Source organism: Ctenocephalides felis, unplaced genomic scaffold (assembly GCF_003426905.1).
Source record: "Ctenocephalides felis isolate EL2017-DRISC unplaced genomic scaffold, ASM342690v1 CF-g0.4_SCAFFOLD_00845, whole genome shotgun sequence".
Taxonomy (NCBI): domain Eukaryota; kingdom Metazoa; phylum Arthropoda; class Insecta; order Siphonaptera; family Pulicidae; genus Ctenocephalides; species Ctenocephalides felis.
The window spans coordinates 32,285,353-32,301,954 of NW_020536999.1; the positions used below are offsets into that span (position 1 = coordinate 32,285,353).

Consider the following 16,602-nt stretch of genomic DNA (forward strand, 5'->3'; position numbering starts at 1 on the left):
ATTGTGACGTAAAAGTGAAATAAAAATGTTTATTTTTTGTTTAGGAAAATAAACGAAATGTTTTTGTCATACATACATTTATGAATTTCTCATTTCTTATACATATATATATATACATAAGTTTTTTAGGTATCCATCCAGTATTTGAAAAAAAGTCTTTATTATAGTAGTGCATACAAAAAATGAAAAACAACGCACAATAATGAGAACACTAATTAATATAAAAACTGCTAGTTACTGTCTATACATATATATAATTGACTAATATACAGGTACTTTTCTAGAATAAAAGATCTATATATCTATCGCAAAGTATTCGTTTTGAAAAGTTTATTGAACAGATATATAATCCACATTGAATGGATTTATAATATAAACAGTCATTGCTTTTTTTAATTTATATCATTTATATTTTCAATTAGAATAATCTCCACGCAACCAGCGTTTTCCATCTATAGAGTTTTTACCAAACGTTTTTCCAACCCTGAAAAAATATTCATTATAATTATAACATATTTTCAAAATCTTTCAAGTAATTTCACCACTGCGCTTATATTTCAATTATATTAACCTGATATTATTTCCTGGTATGTGTCCCATATATCCAGGCAACTGGCCTAAACTCTTATGGTATATAGGATATCCATCGGCACCTCCGCCAATGAAAGAGACCCCTGCTTCTCCGATTGGACACCACTGTTCTCCTCGTCTATATTGATAATTATTTGTAAATTCTACCATGGCCATCGGTATAATATTTGGGTGGCCTTCGCTGAATTTGGGGAACTCGTACGGTTTATACTTTTCTTTACCTGTGGGTTTTATGAAGGAATTCTAATTTATTATTTTGATTTTGAAAAATGAAATAAACTAGTGGTGTATGGCATCGTGCCTTGAGACAAATTGCTAGAACTTTCCGTACCATAACGAAACGATCGAAGAATATTAAATCTTTTCAAATAAATTATTATAAATACTGTAACATTTTTTAATATTTATAAGAATAAAATGAATTACAAAGTTAAAATTATTTATTTAAAGTATATAAATGAGCTACAAAACTTTAGCATGAATTAAAATTAAAATCTGAATCATGAAATTTTTTTCGGAAAACAATTGTTACGCCAACACAAGCAGAATGTTTCTTGGATCATTCAAATCGGATACTCTGTACTCTCAAAAACTCGATTTCTCACGGTCTCTTTGCTCCGTATCTCTGTAACGGCTGGACCTGCTCTTTCCAAAAACTATCAGCACATCTCCCTATCAATAAAAATCGATTGTTTTTTGAATTTTTCAAATCGGTTCAGCCATCCACCCGAAATCGCCGACGATAAATTGTCTCCACACATACACACACACACATCCATTTTTTCGGATTGTGAGGTATGCCAAAATGTTCAGAATCCTTTGAAACGTAAAGATATGCAAAAATAAAATCATTTTCGATTTTCGGCCCATTACTATAACTTACCCTATAGAAAGTTAATTATAGTAGATTATATTAAATTTTTATAGATTTACTTATACATCATGAATGTAAACATAACACTGAAATGCAAAATTTGAAAATTCAATAAACTTTAGATTATATTTTAGTGAAAAGTGTTGTCTGAAAATCTAATGAATCTAATTCATTTATTTTCTATTTTATTATATATTTTTGTTCAGTTCTAGATAAGTCTATGCACACAGACATTGATTTAATGTGAAATCTTTATATTTAATTATTATGATTTTATTTTAAAATTAATTTTACATAAATAATTTATTAGACATTATAAGGTTATGGGATTCCATTTATCAGCATTTGTTAAAACGAACAGGATCAACCGATTTGAATATTTTAAAGAACATTCGATCCCTATTGATAGGGAGATGTGCTGATTAGTTTTTGGCAAAGGCAGGTCCAGCCATTACGGAGATACGGAGCAAAGAGTGCAAAAAATACGAATCAAATTTTTGAGAGAACGGAGTATCCGATTTGAATGATCTAAAAAAAATTCTATTTGTAATTATAGGGAGAAGAGGTGATTAGTTTTTGGCAAAGGCAGGTTCAGCGGTTTTGGAGATACAGAACTAAAAAAATGGCAGTTTTTGAGGAAACTAAGCGTTTGATTTGAATGATTCAAAGAACTTTCTGTTTTTTCAACAAAATCATCGCTTTTGGAAAAGAAATTGTCTCAATTTTTTTTTTAAATTTATTTTCAAAAAAAAAAATTTTTTTTGTACATCGAAAATAATTCAGATTTTAATTTTAATTCTAACTAAAGTTCTAATATACTTTAAACAAATAATTTTAACTTTGCGATTCAGTTTATATAATTCTTATAAATATTAGACAATGTTACAATATTTATAATAATCTATTTGAAAACATTTAAAATTGCTTTAACATTTCGTTACGGTACGGGAAGTTCCAGCAATTTTCTTCAAGGCACGATGCCATACACACCATTAATTACATACCAAGATCAGGTCTCTCTCGGCCCATGAAAAATGGGTGCACATCATAAGTTGGAGGCGGTAAACATGGTTCGCAAACTGGTACCGTTGTAACCACACCCATCATTTCTGGTCTCACGACTTGCAAAGGCATTGAAAAATCGCTTCTTTGTTCCTAAAAAAACAAAATCATTTGAATTACGCAAAAATTGCGCAAAATAAGTACCAAAGTATGTACTTAAAAATAATTAATGGTTTATTTACAGTCTTGTATTTCATATTATAAATTTATATCTATTTGAACATACTATATCAGATATCCATTTAGATTGATTAAATTCGAGAGCCTTGGGCATACGATTTTTCACGGCTTGGGTTGCTTGTATATTTTGGGATTGCAGTTTTTGTAATGGTGTTAATCCTTCCATAGCTTCAACACGAGCTCTTTGGCCATACCTCCCATGTTGTTTGGGAAGGAGCCCTAATAAAATATATTTATTATATATAAATTATTGTATTTTATTACTTATTTATTAGTCTTGAAATTTTACCTTCGAATCCGGGAGCTGCATGCTTATATGGCGGATTTTGGTACATATATCTCGATCGTACCACATCGATTTCGCGTAGACATTTTCTGTACACCTTTGGTAATTTTTTCATGTATGTTAATATTTGTTACTCATGCATGTAACTGTTTGAGCATTAATTTAGATTTAATTTCTGTATCAATAACACAGGCCAACAAAGAAAATGATGCAAACGATTTTAATGCTGTTTTTAAGTATATTTGGGGCGCTGATTTAAAAAACATTGGTTTCTTTCTATGAGCTTTAGTTTTCAAGATATGATACATATGTTATATAAGGAATGAAAGTACAAAATAGTAATACAATTCAGAATGTTATTTTAACGAGATATGCCTACTCCTACATACAAACTTACAAGACCCATTCGGCCTTAGTTGGGACATTAGTTGACACTGTGAAAAGTTCTTTTCCGTGACGACCTAGAATGGACCTGGTTTCGGCGACTTCTTTCCGAGTTCCAAACTAGAGCTGATACAAAAAGTGGTTTGCAGATTTGAAATAAGCGCAAAAAATACTATAAGAATCAGCTTCTAACATTTGATGCACCAAACAAAAAAAAATATGGTAGGCCTGTGTAATTATGATATTAATGAGGCAAAATTTTATAGTAAAATCCAACTTCTATCTTAAGAACATAAAGGTCTCTAGTATTTTTGTATTATAATGATCTGTGATATACCTACTAGTAGTAATATATTAGTACTATATATTATACGTTCTGATCACGTGGACAATGCCTAGTCCCGAGTTGGATCCCAACCTCCGTCAGCTCGGTATCAAGAAATATGAAATCAATTTTTACTTGATATCAAAGATTTCAAATATAATTTTAGTTGAAAACAGTCCTTCCGGGACATTGCTGCATGAAATTATAAATGCAAAAAATACTGTATAAGTATTGTCATAATATGTCACAGCTAGGAGAGCATACTGGGTTGACTTCTAAACAAATTATGCGCTAAGATACCAAAACAATTAATAAATATTTTTATATTATATAGACCGATCATAATTCAAAAAAGGACTGATTGGTTTTATCTGATTTTTCAATAAGTGTTATATAAAAATACAGCACTATTTACAAATACAAACAATTTTATTCGCTTATGTTACGCCATACAACTTCAATCAATTTCTTAAATAGAACAACAAAAATAAACATAGGTACTATAAAGACTTATTCATTTAAACTTTTCAAAATGAGCTATTAACGCAATTTCTTTTCTTTATAATATTCTCGTCACGTAACATAATAATCTAAAGTACTTCTAAATTTTTGTCATTTCGAGACCGTTAACTTTAGTTATTATTTTCGTTTTTTTCCCGATTATTATTTTCGTCTTTTTTTACAAATTACGTGCTCCATTTAAATTAAAAGTTACTTACAGTAAAATCATCAGTTAATCTATCCGGCAAAATTAAATCCTCTCTTAGGGTAGTTGCTGGTTCTACAAGTGCTTTTTTTGTTTGTGAAGCATAGGTTGCTCCTATGCGATAAGTATATGGAGGATGATGATTCTTGAAACTTAGAAGATGGAATAATATATATGAAAACATTGCAATTGTAAATTAAACTAATAAAAATTATTTTGAAGAAGTATCGAAGGTTTTAGAAACCGAATCAAGTTTTTCCTGTTATTGACAATTCCGAGAAAGTTTTTAATGGCATACGATATTTACCATTGTATTTCTAAACCAATTTCATTTTGTTTTAGTCAATTTCTTAAAGTTTTATATAGTTTGAATAAAAAGTTTGCTTTGCATGCTTTTCTCCAATACATAATCATACTCTTCTTATTACATTTACTTTCAAACATTAATTTCAATTTTTAATTAAAAATGTTATTATTTAATTCTTAGTCATCATTTACATAATAATATTTTTTTTTACCCCGGTATGTATGGTTGATCTATGGCCATCATCTTGCTAAATTAAAAGATACTAATAATATTAAAATATTACGAAAAATTTTGAATAACTTACTACTCAATATTAATTTTTGTTTTTTTTTCCTATTTATAAATATCCATTATAAATGTCATTTTACAGTATCAATAAAATTCATAAATATTTTTAATATTTTATGTATTTATAATAAAAAATGTATACAAAGTTTGTCTTATTCAATGGATCATAGTAGTTGCCATTATGATTTTATAATAAAATAAACCCTATTATAACATTAACATTATTGTATATAAGTTATATGGCAGTGTTTGTAAAAAGTAATTAATATATATAAAAATTTATATACAAATATATTTTGATTTTATCGAATTTTCCTACTATACTATTTTTGGTTTAAGTATTTGGCTTCATTGATTATGAAAACTCTTTGATATTAAAATAGAAGTAATCGATGTTGAAATTTGTTTGTAATTTCAATTGCTATGTAAGTAACCAAAGAGTTTTCAATTTTATTCATTATATTAACTTAAATATCTATTATTAATTAATCGAATGTAACATTACCTAACTAATTATTAGTGGTAATTGCTCATAATTGGAAATGTGTTATATATTACTATTGGTAACGTATTTTGAATCTGTTTAATTATTCGATGAGGGGTAATTTTGCATTTAGATTATTTTTTGTAAATGATATGCTATTTAAAACAAACTGGTCCCACTTGAAAACCAAAAGCTTGTTGAGGCAAACCATAATCAGTTGGGTAGAAATCTATTATTGGCAAAAAGTTCAGTTTTTTTGTTCTCACTTCGAACACCGTTTCACTTTTGCTTTTGCCAGTCTGAAAGAATTACAAATATTTATAAAGTAAAGTGATTTAAATCAGTATTAAAAATCGCTAAATAAATTAAAAAGAATAAAAAATAATAAATTTCTCAGTCAGCATAGTGAATTTCAAAATTTCTGAGACTGTAATTTTGTTGGAGAATATACTAGAACATGTAGAATAAACCATTTGCATAAAGATATTCTGAATTAAGACCATTTTAATTAAGATAAAACAAATGATTGAAACGATAGTTTTTGGTATCTTTCAAATCTATATTATATTAATACGTATAATCTATATTATACGGTGCTACGAAAAAAGATCACGAATATCAGACTAATAATTGCTGAATTTTATTATGTAGACAATGTAGACTAAATTTTTTCATCAAAATATAGTCAAAAAATTATGTTATCTTACCTTGCATCCATCAATTAGGACATTAGGTCTCAAAACATTGCTTTCATAGCTTATTTCAACTTCATTTTCTCCTAGTAGTTTTAGAGCACTGTCATAGCTATAAGTTTTGGTGTTATACCATGCAGCACTATTGATACATGTGTATGTAAAATTCTGATAAACATCTTGGGAAAGCAATCTTAGGAATGTCATCTGGACTACGCCGATTGTTTCATATGTTATCTGGAACATAATAGTAATTTAATATTTTGCAATATTTGTCAATCTTTGATTAACTTACTCTAAATCCACCGCGTAGATTTGAATACCAATCGTCCTTTTCATTTTCCTTTCGCCATGGAATATTTGGCATATGGGAGCTGTGAACATCTGGATACACACAAGTTTCTCCTTCACCAGTCATATTGCAAAAGACATGGATTGCATCGTCTCCCATACCTAGATTTGGATCTATCCAATACCATCCTATAGTACAAAGGTTTAATTGAACAAAACTGTATATAATTTGCATATAAAAAATAGAACTATCCCATAATTAATAATAATTATATTTTTATGGAGATGTCTTTTCTGAATCAGACTCCTCGTCCGCGGAGCAAAGAATGGTGAATCTCCCTAAACATTGTGTATGTGTGTATGCACGCTTGATATTACAAAATTCAAATACTTAATACGTATAAATATTTGACAGTCGTTATTGTCTAATTTTACACATATGTCAAATATGATACCACTTCCTTCTAAAATGACAAACCATATGCATTCAAAATATTTCTTGTTATTACGCAAAGCAAGAGAATCTATGATAATTTACATCCAAAAACTTTATAGTAAACAAATGACTACAAAACAGAAATGCACTGACAATTTTTTAGAAACACATATGCAACATTTCATAATAGTCTATTTTTTTAATTTAAGCCTATCTAGGGCGAAATTATTGTGCACGATTGCTATGTGATGACAGACAAGAACGAATTGATTCTAATAGATCGAACAAGTGATTTTGGCGAAGGCAACGGGGACTACACATCATGCGATCAGAAAATGGATTTGACAAACGCATACCGCGTTGTGGAAGAGCTAGAGGACTGGAAAGAACGTCAGCAAAACTATTTTAGACAAGTTTTAATAAGTAAAGAAAAGAAACATTTGGCTTTTTTAAGTGAAGAATGGGAAAAACGCAAGAAGGTTCTCCAAGGTCAGTTAGAGCAAAGTATCGATAAATGTGATGCTTTAGCTGGGCAATTACAGCAGGCTCATCAAGAAGCTATTGCCGCAGAAATAGCTAGTAGGCAAACTGAACGCAAACTGATGTCTGAATTGTCAGAGGTAGAACGCTTGTATGGGGCAAAACTTGTTGCATTAAAAGAAGCATCACGTAGAGTAGAAGAAGATTTAAATCATAAAGTGAAACTAATTGATATTGATAAAAATCTGTTGGAGGATCGACTCGAAGTACTAAAGAAAGATAATGCTGATTTAACCCAACAATGTGAGCATTTGGGTAATAAAATTGCAGAAGTTAAGAAAAACTCTTTGAAAAAGGACCAGGTGAGAAGCTTACTTAAGCAACTTCGGTCGTGCGAAGATAAATTAAACAGTGTAATCGAATCTAAAGAATATTTTAAAGATGAATGGGCAAAAGCTGCTCGCAAAGTCCATCATTACAAAACGGAGCATCACGAAAATCTTAGAAATCGTATCAAAATGTATAAAAACCAAATTGATAACGTAAACGGTGGCGATTTATCGGGTATATTGCAACAGCTTAAGAAAAGAATAATGAACGTCGACGTAGAAGAAGATGCCATGTCGGAACCGATATTGACACAGCGTTCCCAGCCTAATCTCGGAGAAGAAATTAATAGTATTAGATTTAATTCATTCAGTTATAGTAATTTCACAACAAACTCTGCAAGACATTCTTCTAGCGGGCACGATTTTGCTGCTGATTTAAAACGTTTGTCTGCTTCTCGTACATTCAGCTCGAGTTCAACTAGCACTTCAAGCAGCCGAAGTACGAATATATTTTCCACTTTTGACATGCCTTTGATGTCAGATGTAAATTGGTCATCTAATCCACTACATAATCATACACAATCTGAACATTCATTACATGCTATATCTCAAGGTCAGTTTAAATTCAAAAATCACTTTTCTGATAATGATATTTTAAAATAATGCTTTTTTAGTGCATAATTTGAAATTTTTGTCAACGTGTCAAGTTCTTATTTGTGAATTGCTTTTGTGTTTCTTTAATAAAAATGTTTTCATAACAGAGCATACTAAGTTTTAATCAAATAAGATATTTGAATAATATTATTTTAACTCATAGAGTCTTATAAGTTATATTATTTTTCTCACCGTCCTTGAATTGTGGATGCCCATAGTATAAATCTTTACATGTTCTAACTGGATTTTCTTTGGTACCCAATGGTTTTCTTATTCTGTCCAGCTCTTGCCTCATTGCATATATAGAGCTATACATGTCTAAAAATTTCGGGCCAATATCTTCTTTTCTTTTAGCTTTTTGCTTCGATTTTGTTTCCGAATCTGATTCAGTGGTTGTAGTATCAGATTCCATGTCTTCCTTCAACTCCTCCATGAATTTTTCACTAAATTGTAAATATTTTGTTTTCGATAAATTAAATTATATGTTATTGAACAAATATATTTGAAAGTTTTGTATACTTACATATCCCTCTTCTGCAATCTATGTGCATTATGCATATTTATTAATTCTTCTCTCTGGAATAAAAGTTCTGGAGGTAGTAAAGGCATTTCGGCTGGAGGGCCTGGTGGACCAGGTTGACCCGCAGGCCCTGGCTCACCTTTGGTACCACCGACACCTTCAGAACCTTTTGGGCCGGGCGGACCTTCTGGCCCGGGTGGTCCTTGAAGTCCATCGCTGCCTTTTACTCCTATAGGCCCTACTGGACCCTAACCACATCAAATATATTTTTAATATACACAAAAAAAACTAAAAACATTATATAATAAATAGATAATAAACAAACGAGTATTGAAATAAATAATAGTAGTTTCTTATACATAGATATTAGATATATATATAAATTAATGTGGGTGTACTAAAACTAACCGTATCTCCTTTCTTCCCTTCTGGGCCTGGTGGTCCTTTTACTCCTCGATCACCTTTCTCACCTTGATCTCCTTTGGCTCCCAATCCACCTAGTTCTCCGCGGTGACCTTTTGGTCCACGTCTACCCCGTTCACCTTTTGGACCCGGTGCTCCTGTTTCGCCAGCTTTTCCTGGTTGACCAACTTCTCCTGATTTACCAGGAGGTCCAACATCTCCCTTCATTTAGGCATTAGTATAAATACACATTAATCAAATTCCTCATACGTACGTTGACAATTATTAGGATATAAAATAAAAATAAAAATAAATAAAACTATAAATTATTACCGCTGGTCCTGGCGACCCTCGCATTCCAGGTAAACCTGGTGGGCCGGGAATACCATCTGGTCCAGGTAAACCTGGTTCACCAGGAGGACCATTTAAACCTCTATCTCCCTTTTCTCCTGTGGGTCCAGTACTACCCTGCAAGCCCGCTGGTCCTTCAGGACCCTAAACAATAACATGACTAACTTAAAAAAATTAATACAGCAAAAAAAACTAATATAAAAAACATCAGTGAATGGAAAATGTGCTTTGTAATTTTATTGATCATATTCTTACTGGCTTTCCAGGAAGTCCGGGTTCTCCTTGTTTTCCGATTGGTCCGGCATCACCTGGAGGTCCAGGCTGTCCAGGTGTTCCATCAGTGCCATCCTTCCCAGCGTCACCTAAGATAAATAAGAATATTAATATTTGAAACTGTCAATATTATATCGTTACCAAATTTTATTACCTTTCGGGCCTTGTAATCCTGGTTCACCTGTGTTGCCAGGAAAACCTGGAGGACCTGCCGATCCTTTTGGACCCTCTGGACCAATAGATCCTCGGCCACCACGTGGGCCAGGAGAACCTTGTTTGCCTTCATCTCCCTTTGGACCTGGTGCTCCGCGCTCACCCTGTTACATATGATTTTTTAGATATTGTTACATATACACACATGTGTTTAATATACATAAATACTCATTAATTATTTTGAAAATTATTATACCTCTTTACCATCTGGTCCAATAGGGCCAGGTGGTCCTGGTGCTCCAGGTTCACCACGCAAACCCTGTGGTCCTTCAGGTCCTGTTGGTCCTGGCGGCCCTTCAGTTCCTTTACTACCTCTTCTTCCATGGTCTCCCGGGCTACCAGTAGGTCCCACAGGACCTTTTTATAAAATTTGGGTTTTTTAATCTGAATTTCTTTTTTTCCAAAATCAATAATAATTGCATTATTTTTTTTAATATAACTAACTGTTTGTTGAAAATTTATAGATTACTGCAAAATTTGTATGACCGAAGTTTTTTTTCACCTTTTGGTCCGACGTCACCAATTTCTCCTTTGCTACCAGCTGGTCCTGGTAAACCTTGCGGTCCCGCAGGTCCCGCTGGTCCAGTTGCTCCAGCCGGTCCATCAGCTCCTTTATTTCCTTGTCGACCCATTTCACCTGGTGATCCTCTTTCTCCTTGTGGTCCTATTGGTCCGGGTTCTCCTCGTAATCCTTGCGGGCCTGGCGACCCGGCTGGTCCCTAATTTTATTAAAAATAGTGATTTATTATTAAAAGTAAATGATGATTTAGGTAGATAAATAAATAATTATTTCGTTAATTATACCATTTTCAAAAAAATTTCATGCTATTTCCTAACAAAGTTTGATTGAATTGCGCACTAACTATAAGTTAATATTAAGAGCTAAGACTTTCAGAAAATTGTTTTTTATCAATTTGGGACCATTTCATCCCATGGGAGCAAGGTAATTCAAAAATATCCATATTAAGGACTACCCTAATATATATTATATTAATATCTGTGTCTATGACATAATCACAATTATTTATTTCTATGCTTTTGTACCGTCACAAAATCAGCATCTGTATGGTATCACTGTGTAAAAAGCATCGGTTTTATAGTATTTTATCTCAGATTTTTAACTATAAATATTCATGCGTTTCATTATGTTTTGTTATTGCTGAATGAAAACTAGAAGTTATTGAATAATTACTTTGTATTATAAAAAATCAATTTTACAGATTGCGTTACGCACAAATAATTAAAGCAAAGTATAAAACAAGATTATATATTATATTAATTAAATTCATCTATTATATATATAACATATAAATATAATATATAATAATATTTACCTCCTCCCCTCGCACACCTTTAAAACCTTTTTCTCCGGGTGGTCCAACATCACCTTTATCACCATCTTCACCTGGTGCCCCGACTGGACCAGGTGGACCTGGCAAACCACGTAATCCAGGCAAGCCATCTCTGCCAATTGGGCCTATATTGTGAAAAGTTTCAAACTAGTATAGTGATAGATATTATCCTCATATTTTGAAAAATTTATTGTCTTTCAAATTGCAAAAGCAACATTATGGTTAACATTTTACACTCACCTGGAGGTCCTGATTCGCCTCTTTCACCTTTAACACCATGACTACCAGGCGATCCTTGTGGACCCTTTCTTCCTTCCGGACCTATAGGACCTTCCTTTCCAGGTTCTCCTTGTTGTCCTTTATCACCAGTAGGTCCGGCGGGGCCTGGAGGACCAGTTTCACCTTTCAAACCTGGCATTCCCTAAGAAGTAAATATTTTTAATTTTGTGAGGAATGCAAAAATTAAATTGATCAACTATTCAATAACATAAAAAAGTATTTTTGATAAAACTACTTCTTAAATATCAGACATTTTACTAACTGTTAACCCAATGAGCCCTCGTTCTCCTGGAAATCCTGGTAAACCAGGTCCACCAGGTGGTCCCTCTTTTCCTGGCGGTCCTGCGGCACCAGGCGGTCCTTCTTTACCGGCATCTCCCGGTGTACCTGCTTCTCCAGGCAAACCAGGATGGCCTGGAGCTCCCGGTTCACCGACAGGTCCAGGTTCACCAATGGGACCAGGTGGTCCAACCACACCAGGAGCTCCTGGTGGCCCTGCCGCTCCTGTGTCACCCTTGTAAAGATAAAAATAGATTTTAATATCAAACTGTCTTAAATGACAAAAATTACAGTAAATAATTTAAATTCACCGGTGGCCCTCTTTCACCAGAGGCGCCCGGTAAGCCATCTTTTCCATTACTGCCTGGAGAACCAACTGGGCCAGAAAACCCACGAGATCCTTCAGCGCCTTGTGGCCCAACATCTCCTTGAGGACCAGGGGGTCCTGGTTGACCAGTGTCTCCTTTCGGACCTGGAGTGCCTTCTTGACCACGTCTACCGCGCGATCCTCGGAAACCCTTCATAGTAAATATTTTAATTATTTTGTAATATATTTTTTAATTATTTCACTTAATAATGAAGCACTATTGCGACTGGTTGATAACTCTATGAAATACTGCTGGTTAAATAACTTCGTAAAATTCGATAAATAGTCTAAACTAATTAATAAAATTTAAAAAATATGATTAAGCTTTATTGAATGCAATTTAACTTACCCTTGGCCCAATTTCACCTCTTTCACCTGCTACGCCTGGATTACCCTGTAAGAAAACATTACAGGAATTAAAAAAAAAAATTCTTTTAAATATTTCAACAAATATGTTTCTTACCCTATCTCCTTTATCACCAGGATTTCCACTCTTTCCAGTTGATCCTTTGTCACCTTTGTCTCCAGGAGCTCCAGGATAACCTGCAAAACCTTGAATTCCAATCTTACCCTTTTCACCAACCGGTCCGATTGCACCAGCTTCCCCTCGAGGGCCATCGAATCCCTAGAAACGTATTAGAAACCACTTGGAGTTTAAAGAATATTAAAGTCATAACTAAAAATTTCTTTTTCAATATTTGTTATGTTAGAATTGAATAGAATAGATTTGTAGTGGTAGTTATAATTTTTTAAGATTGCAGAAAATTTTATATTTTGTGGGAAATGAAAAATTAGTTTCATACTTTCATAAAACTGCGCCTATATTCACCATACATATCATTGCTTAAAAATTTAATTTACTTCATACTCACTCAATAGACTAGTGCAGATTAGAATCATAATTTTGTAATACCTTAGGACCTTCAGGACCCTCAATTCCAGCCATACCGGGTGGACCAGCCACACCTCTTTCACCTTGTAATCCGACATCACCCTTCTCCCCATCAGCACCTGTTAAGCAGTAATTTGTGATTTGTATGTATTATTTATTATTGCTATTCTTTGACGTTTATGATCAACCTCTATCTCCTTTATCTCCCTTTTCCCCAGGGGCGCCTCTAAATCCATCATCACCCTTGGGCCCACGAGCTCCAGGGAATCCAGGTGCGCCCTATTCAACACATTATTTTTTATAGTTTTTAAATATAATTAATTTTGATTATGAAAAAATAATTATTCGGTTTATATACCATATTTAAATACATTTTCATTATTTACCTGATGTCCTTGTGGACCGATTTCACCTTTGCTGCCTGGTACACCGGCATTACCTGGATGTCCAGGTGACCCGTCCGCTCCAGGAAGACCTGGCATACCCGGCTTTCCCGGTGGACCCTAATTTATAAAAATTAACCATTTAATTGACAATCAATTTGAACAAGGTTACTCAAGGTTTAACTATGTACATCAATTTTAATACTTTTATCAAATATTTCATAAAATTTAAATCTATTGTTTTGTCGTACTGGAATTCCTGTTGGTCCTAGTAGGCCTTGCGGGCCTGGTGGTCCTACGGCTCCCGGGGGTCCAGTTTGACCTGGAGCACCAACTTGTCCTGGAGGTCCGGCGTTACCTTTGGCTCCTACAGGTCCTTCGCTTCCTGGAACACCTGGATTACCTGGCAAGCCTGGAAAACCTCTTGGGCCAACAAAACCTCGAGGACCCTATAAAGATAGTTTAAATAGTTTTTTATTATCGATCTCACAAAGTGTATACCGTTTAAAAACATCATGTAATGCTGGTTGTTTTTTGTTATTGACATAGTTGCGCAATGAATTTAAATAATTATTAAATACACTCACACAAAATACAATAAAATGTGCGCATGGGTCAACTGCGGTAACGAAAGTATTTCTGATTATTATATCGGATCAACAATTAATTTGCTATATAGATGCAAATATTTGTTACATTATAAAAGTAATAATTGAAAATATATTGTAGCAATACTAATTAAAAATATTTTCATTAGTATAATTAATAAACTTGGATATATAATACTTTGAATAAAAGCTTTTGCAGTTGAATTTAACGCATACGAGAGTTTATAGCATTTGTATTATTGAATTTTATTGATTCATAAAACTTAGATCAAATATACATGTACGTGAATATACTTTAATCACAGAACAGTTCTACATCATATTTTGTCAATATCATTTTTTTATTAATACTTCTTTAAAACTGTTCTAATTTTTGTTCCTAAATATGTTTATGATATAATTATGATAATATTTGTAAATTTCTTCCATGATAAAGTACTAATATAATTTAGTTGATTTGGAAATGATTTGAAATCACATTATTTTTCATAATTAATTACCAGTTCTCCTGGTAGACCTGGCATACCAATAGGACCTTCTTCGCCCTGCATTCCTTCATGTCCAGGAAGTCCTTGCTCACCGGGCGCACCCTGTGCTCCTCTTTCGCCCTTATCACCAGGCAGTCCTTTAAAATAATGGTAAAACATTTCAAAATCACTTCTATTCAATAAAGTATGTGCCTTTCAATAAGAATTAAATATATATCTATACTCCCCAGATATTTATGAAATAATCATTAACAAGATTATTTTTTATAAAAATTCTAAAACGTAATTAAATTGGTAAATATTTATTACATTGATTAAGCAATTTACGTTTAGTCTTATTTTTTTATAATACCGTCATTACATAACAAATTTAATTTTGTCAATATCAATTTGAAATAATTACTTTTTATTAGACATAAGTTGCTCGGAAATAATTTTAGTTACTTCATCATATTTTATGTAAAAAATTTATTTTCTATATTTAGCATAATAGAGTTTTGAATGCACATTTACGCGAATCAATTTCAATAAATATTGATATACAGCTTCGATACCCTTTTCTACTTCACAATAAGCAACTGATTGGCAGTTTCTCGAATACATGATGGTGGTAATCATATTCCAATCACTATAGATGTCAAATGTCACTGAATTCAACAGTATATAAAATAGTTTATCTTTGAACTTGAATAAATTCCCTCTTAGAATATTTCAGGAAATAAATATGAAATGTTAATAGCAGATATTTACTGTTTCTGCTAAAGTTTTCTGAAACTATGCCAACTCAGTGGCTATAATGCTGTAATTTAGGCACTTATTGAACTGAAACTATGGAGATGATTTAAAAAATGCTACTATTTAACTATTCAAATTTCTTGCATACCCGGTATTCCAATAGGTCCTTGTTCTCCTTTTACTCCTGGAGGACCTGTAGCGCCACGTTCGCCATCTCGGCCTGGTCGACCTCTTCTACCTTCCCGGCCAGTATTTCCAAGTTGACCTCTTGGACCTCTCGGCCCCTAGAATTAAAAATAAAATTGATGATTTGTATGTAAAATTATTCATAACATATATAAGAAAAAATAATCGATTGCTCGAATAAGTATCCCTACGTTTGTAAGTCATAATTTTGAGTAGCTTATATTTATATGTACTGTCTATGTAAAAGTGTATATATAATGCAAAACGTTCGTTTGGTTTCCCCCAACGACTAATAATCATATAATTTCTTTAAAATCGTTCAATTTCTTTTCAAATTGTGAGTTCTTTGTGCAGTATTTTTTATAAAGGCATTGTAATAATTTCTGTAGGGTTATTAAGTTATTGTCAGATACAACCCTTACAATTAGTTGAGTAACAAAAACTTGAATCTGCGATTGATTTCTTTTGTAGATGGACTGCTGTCATTTTATAAATTTTGTTAAAAGATACCTTAAAGGTCAAGTAATATATTTTTTTGTTATTAAAAATATTATCGCGTAAAGTAATCTTTTCTATGCAATATGCTAAACTTATGATTAATATGTAATTTATACTATTACGAAATTAAATATGACTTCTACCTAAAATTATAAAGTCATGTCATTCCAATGCAAAATTTACTCAGGACTTCAAACATTCGGATTACATTTAAAAAGTAATTTAAAAAAAAGCTTTTGAATTATTGTACATGAATTAGGAAGTAATGATTATTTTCCAAAATTGTAAAATTTTAATATTTGAATTTATATTCTACGTCTTTTATTTTAAATTTTCTGAATCATTTCATACGTATATGAACATTATATATAATTAATAAATTAATTTATTATATTAATTTAATATAT

The 16,602-nt window shown here is 32.4% G+C and overlaps 1 protein-coding gene across 1 annotated transcript in view; it reads right to left on the bottom strand.

Annotated features, from left to right (window-relative positions):
• LOC113382307 overlaps positions 1–16,602 on the bottom strand; it is a 38,417-nt gene that overhangs the window by 7,353 nt on the left and 14,462 nt on the right. Inside the window, 30 exon segments of the mRNA XM_026620767.1 lie at positions 468–484; positions 618–812; positions 2,470–2,620; positions 2,754–2,926; positions 2,997–3,090; positions 4,422–4,553; positions 5,658–5,786; positions 6,195–6,416; positions 6,475–6,659; positions 8,562–8,793; positions 8,889–9,137; positions 9,298–9,513; positions 9,625–9,786; positions 9,898–10,004; positions 10,070–10,232; positions 10,325–10,485; positions 10,631–10,847; positions 11,463–11,605; positions 11,721–11,901; positions 12,022–12,273; positions 12,350–12,556; positions 12,755–12,799; positions 12,869–13,030; positions 13,319–13,416; positions 13,486–13,576; positions 13,684–13,800; positions 13,932–14,129; positions 14,789–14,913; positions 15,660–15,795; positions 16,208–16,281. Of these exon segments, the coding sequence (XP_026476552.1) occupies positions 468–484; positions 618–812; positions 2,470–2,620; positions 2,754–2,926; positions 2,997–3,090; positions 4,422–4,553; positions 5,658–5,786; positions 6,195–6,416; positions 6,475–6,659; positions 8,562–8,793; positions 8,889–9,137; positions 9,298–9,513; positions 9,625–9,786; positions 9,898–10,004; positions 10,070–10,232; positions 10,325–10,485; positions 10,631–10,847; positions 11,463–11,605; positions 11,721–11,901; positions 12,022–12,273; positions 12,350–12,556; positions 12,755–12,799; positions 12,869–13,030; positions 13,319–13,416; positions 13,486–13,576; positions 13,684–13,800; positions 13,932–14,129; positions 14,789–14,913; positions 15,660–15,795; positions 16,208–16,281 (4,634 nt within the window).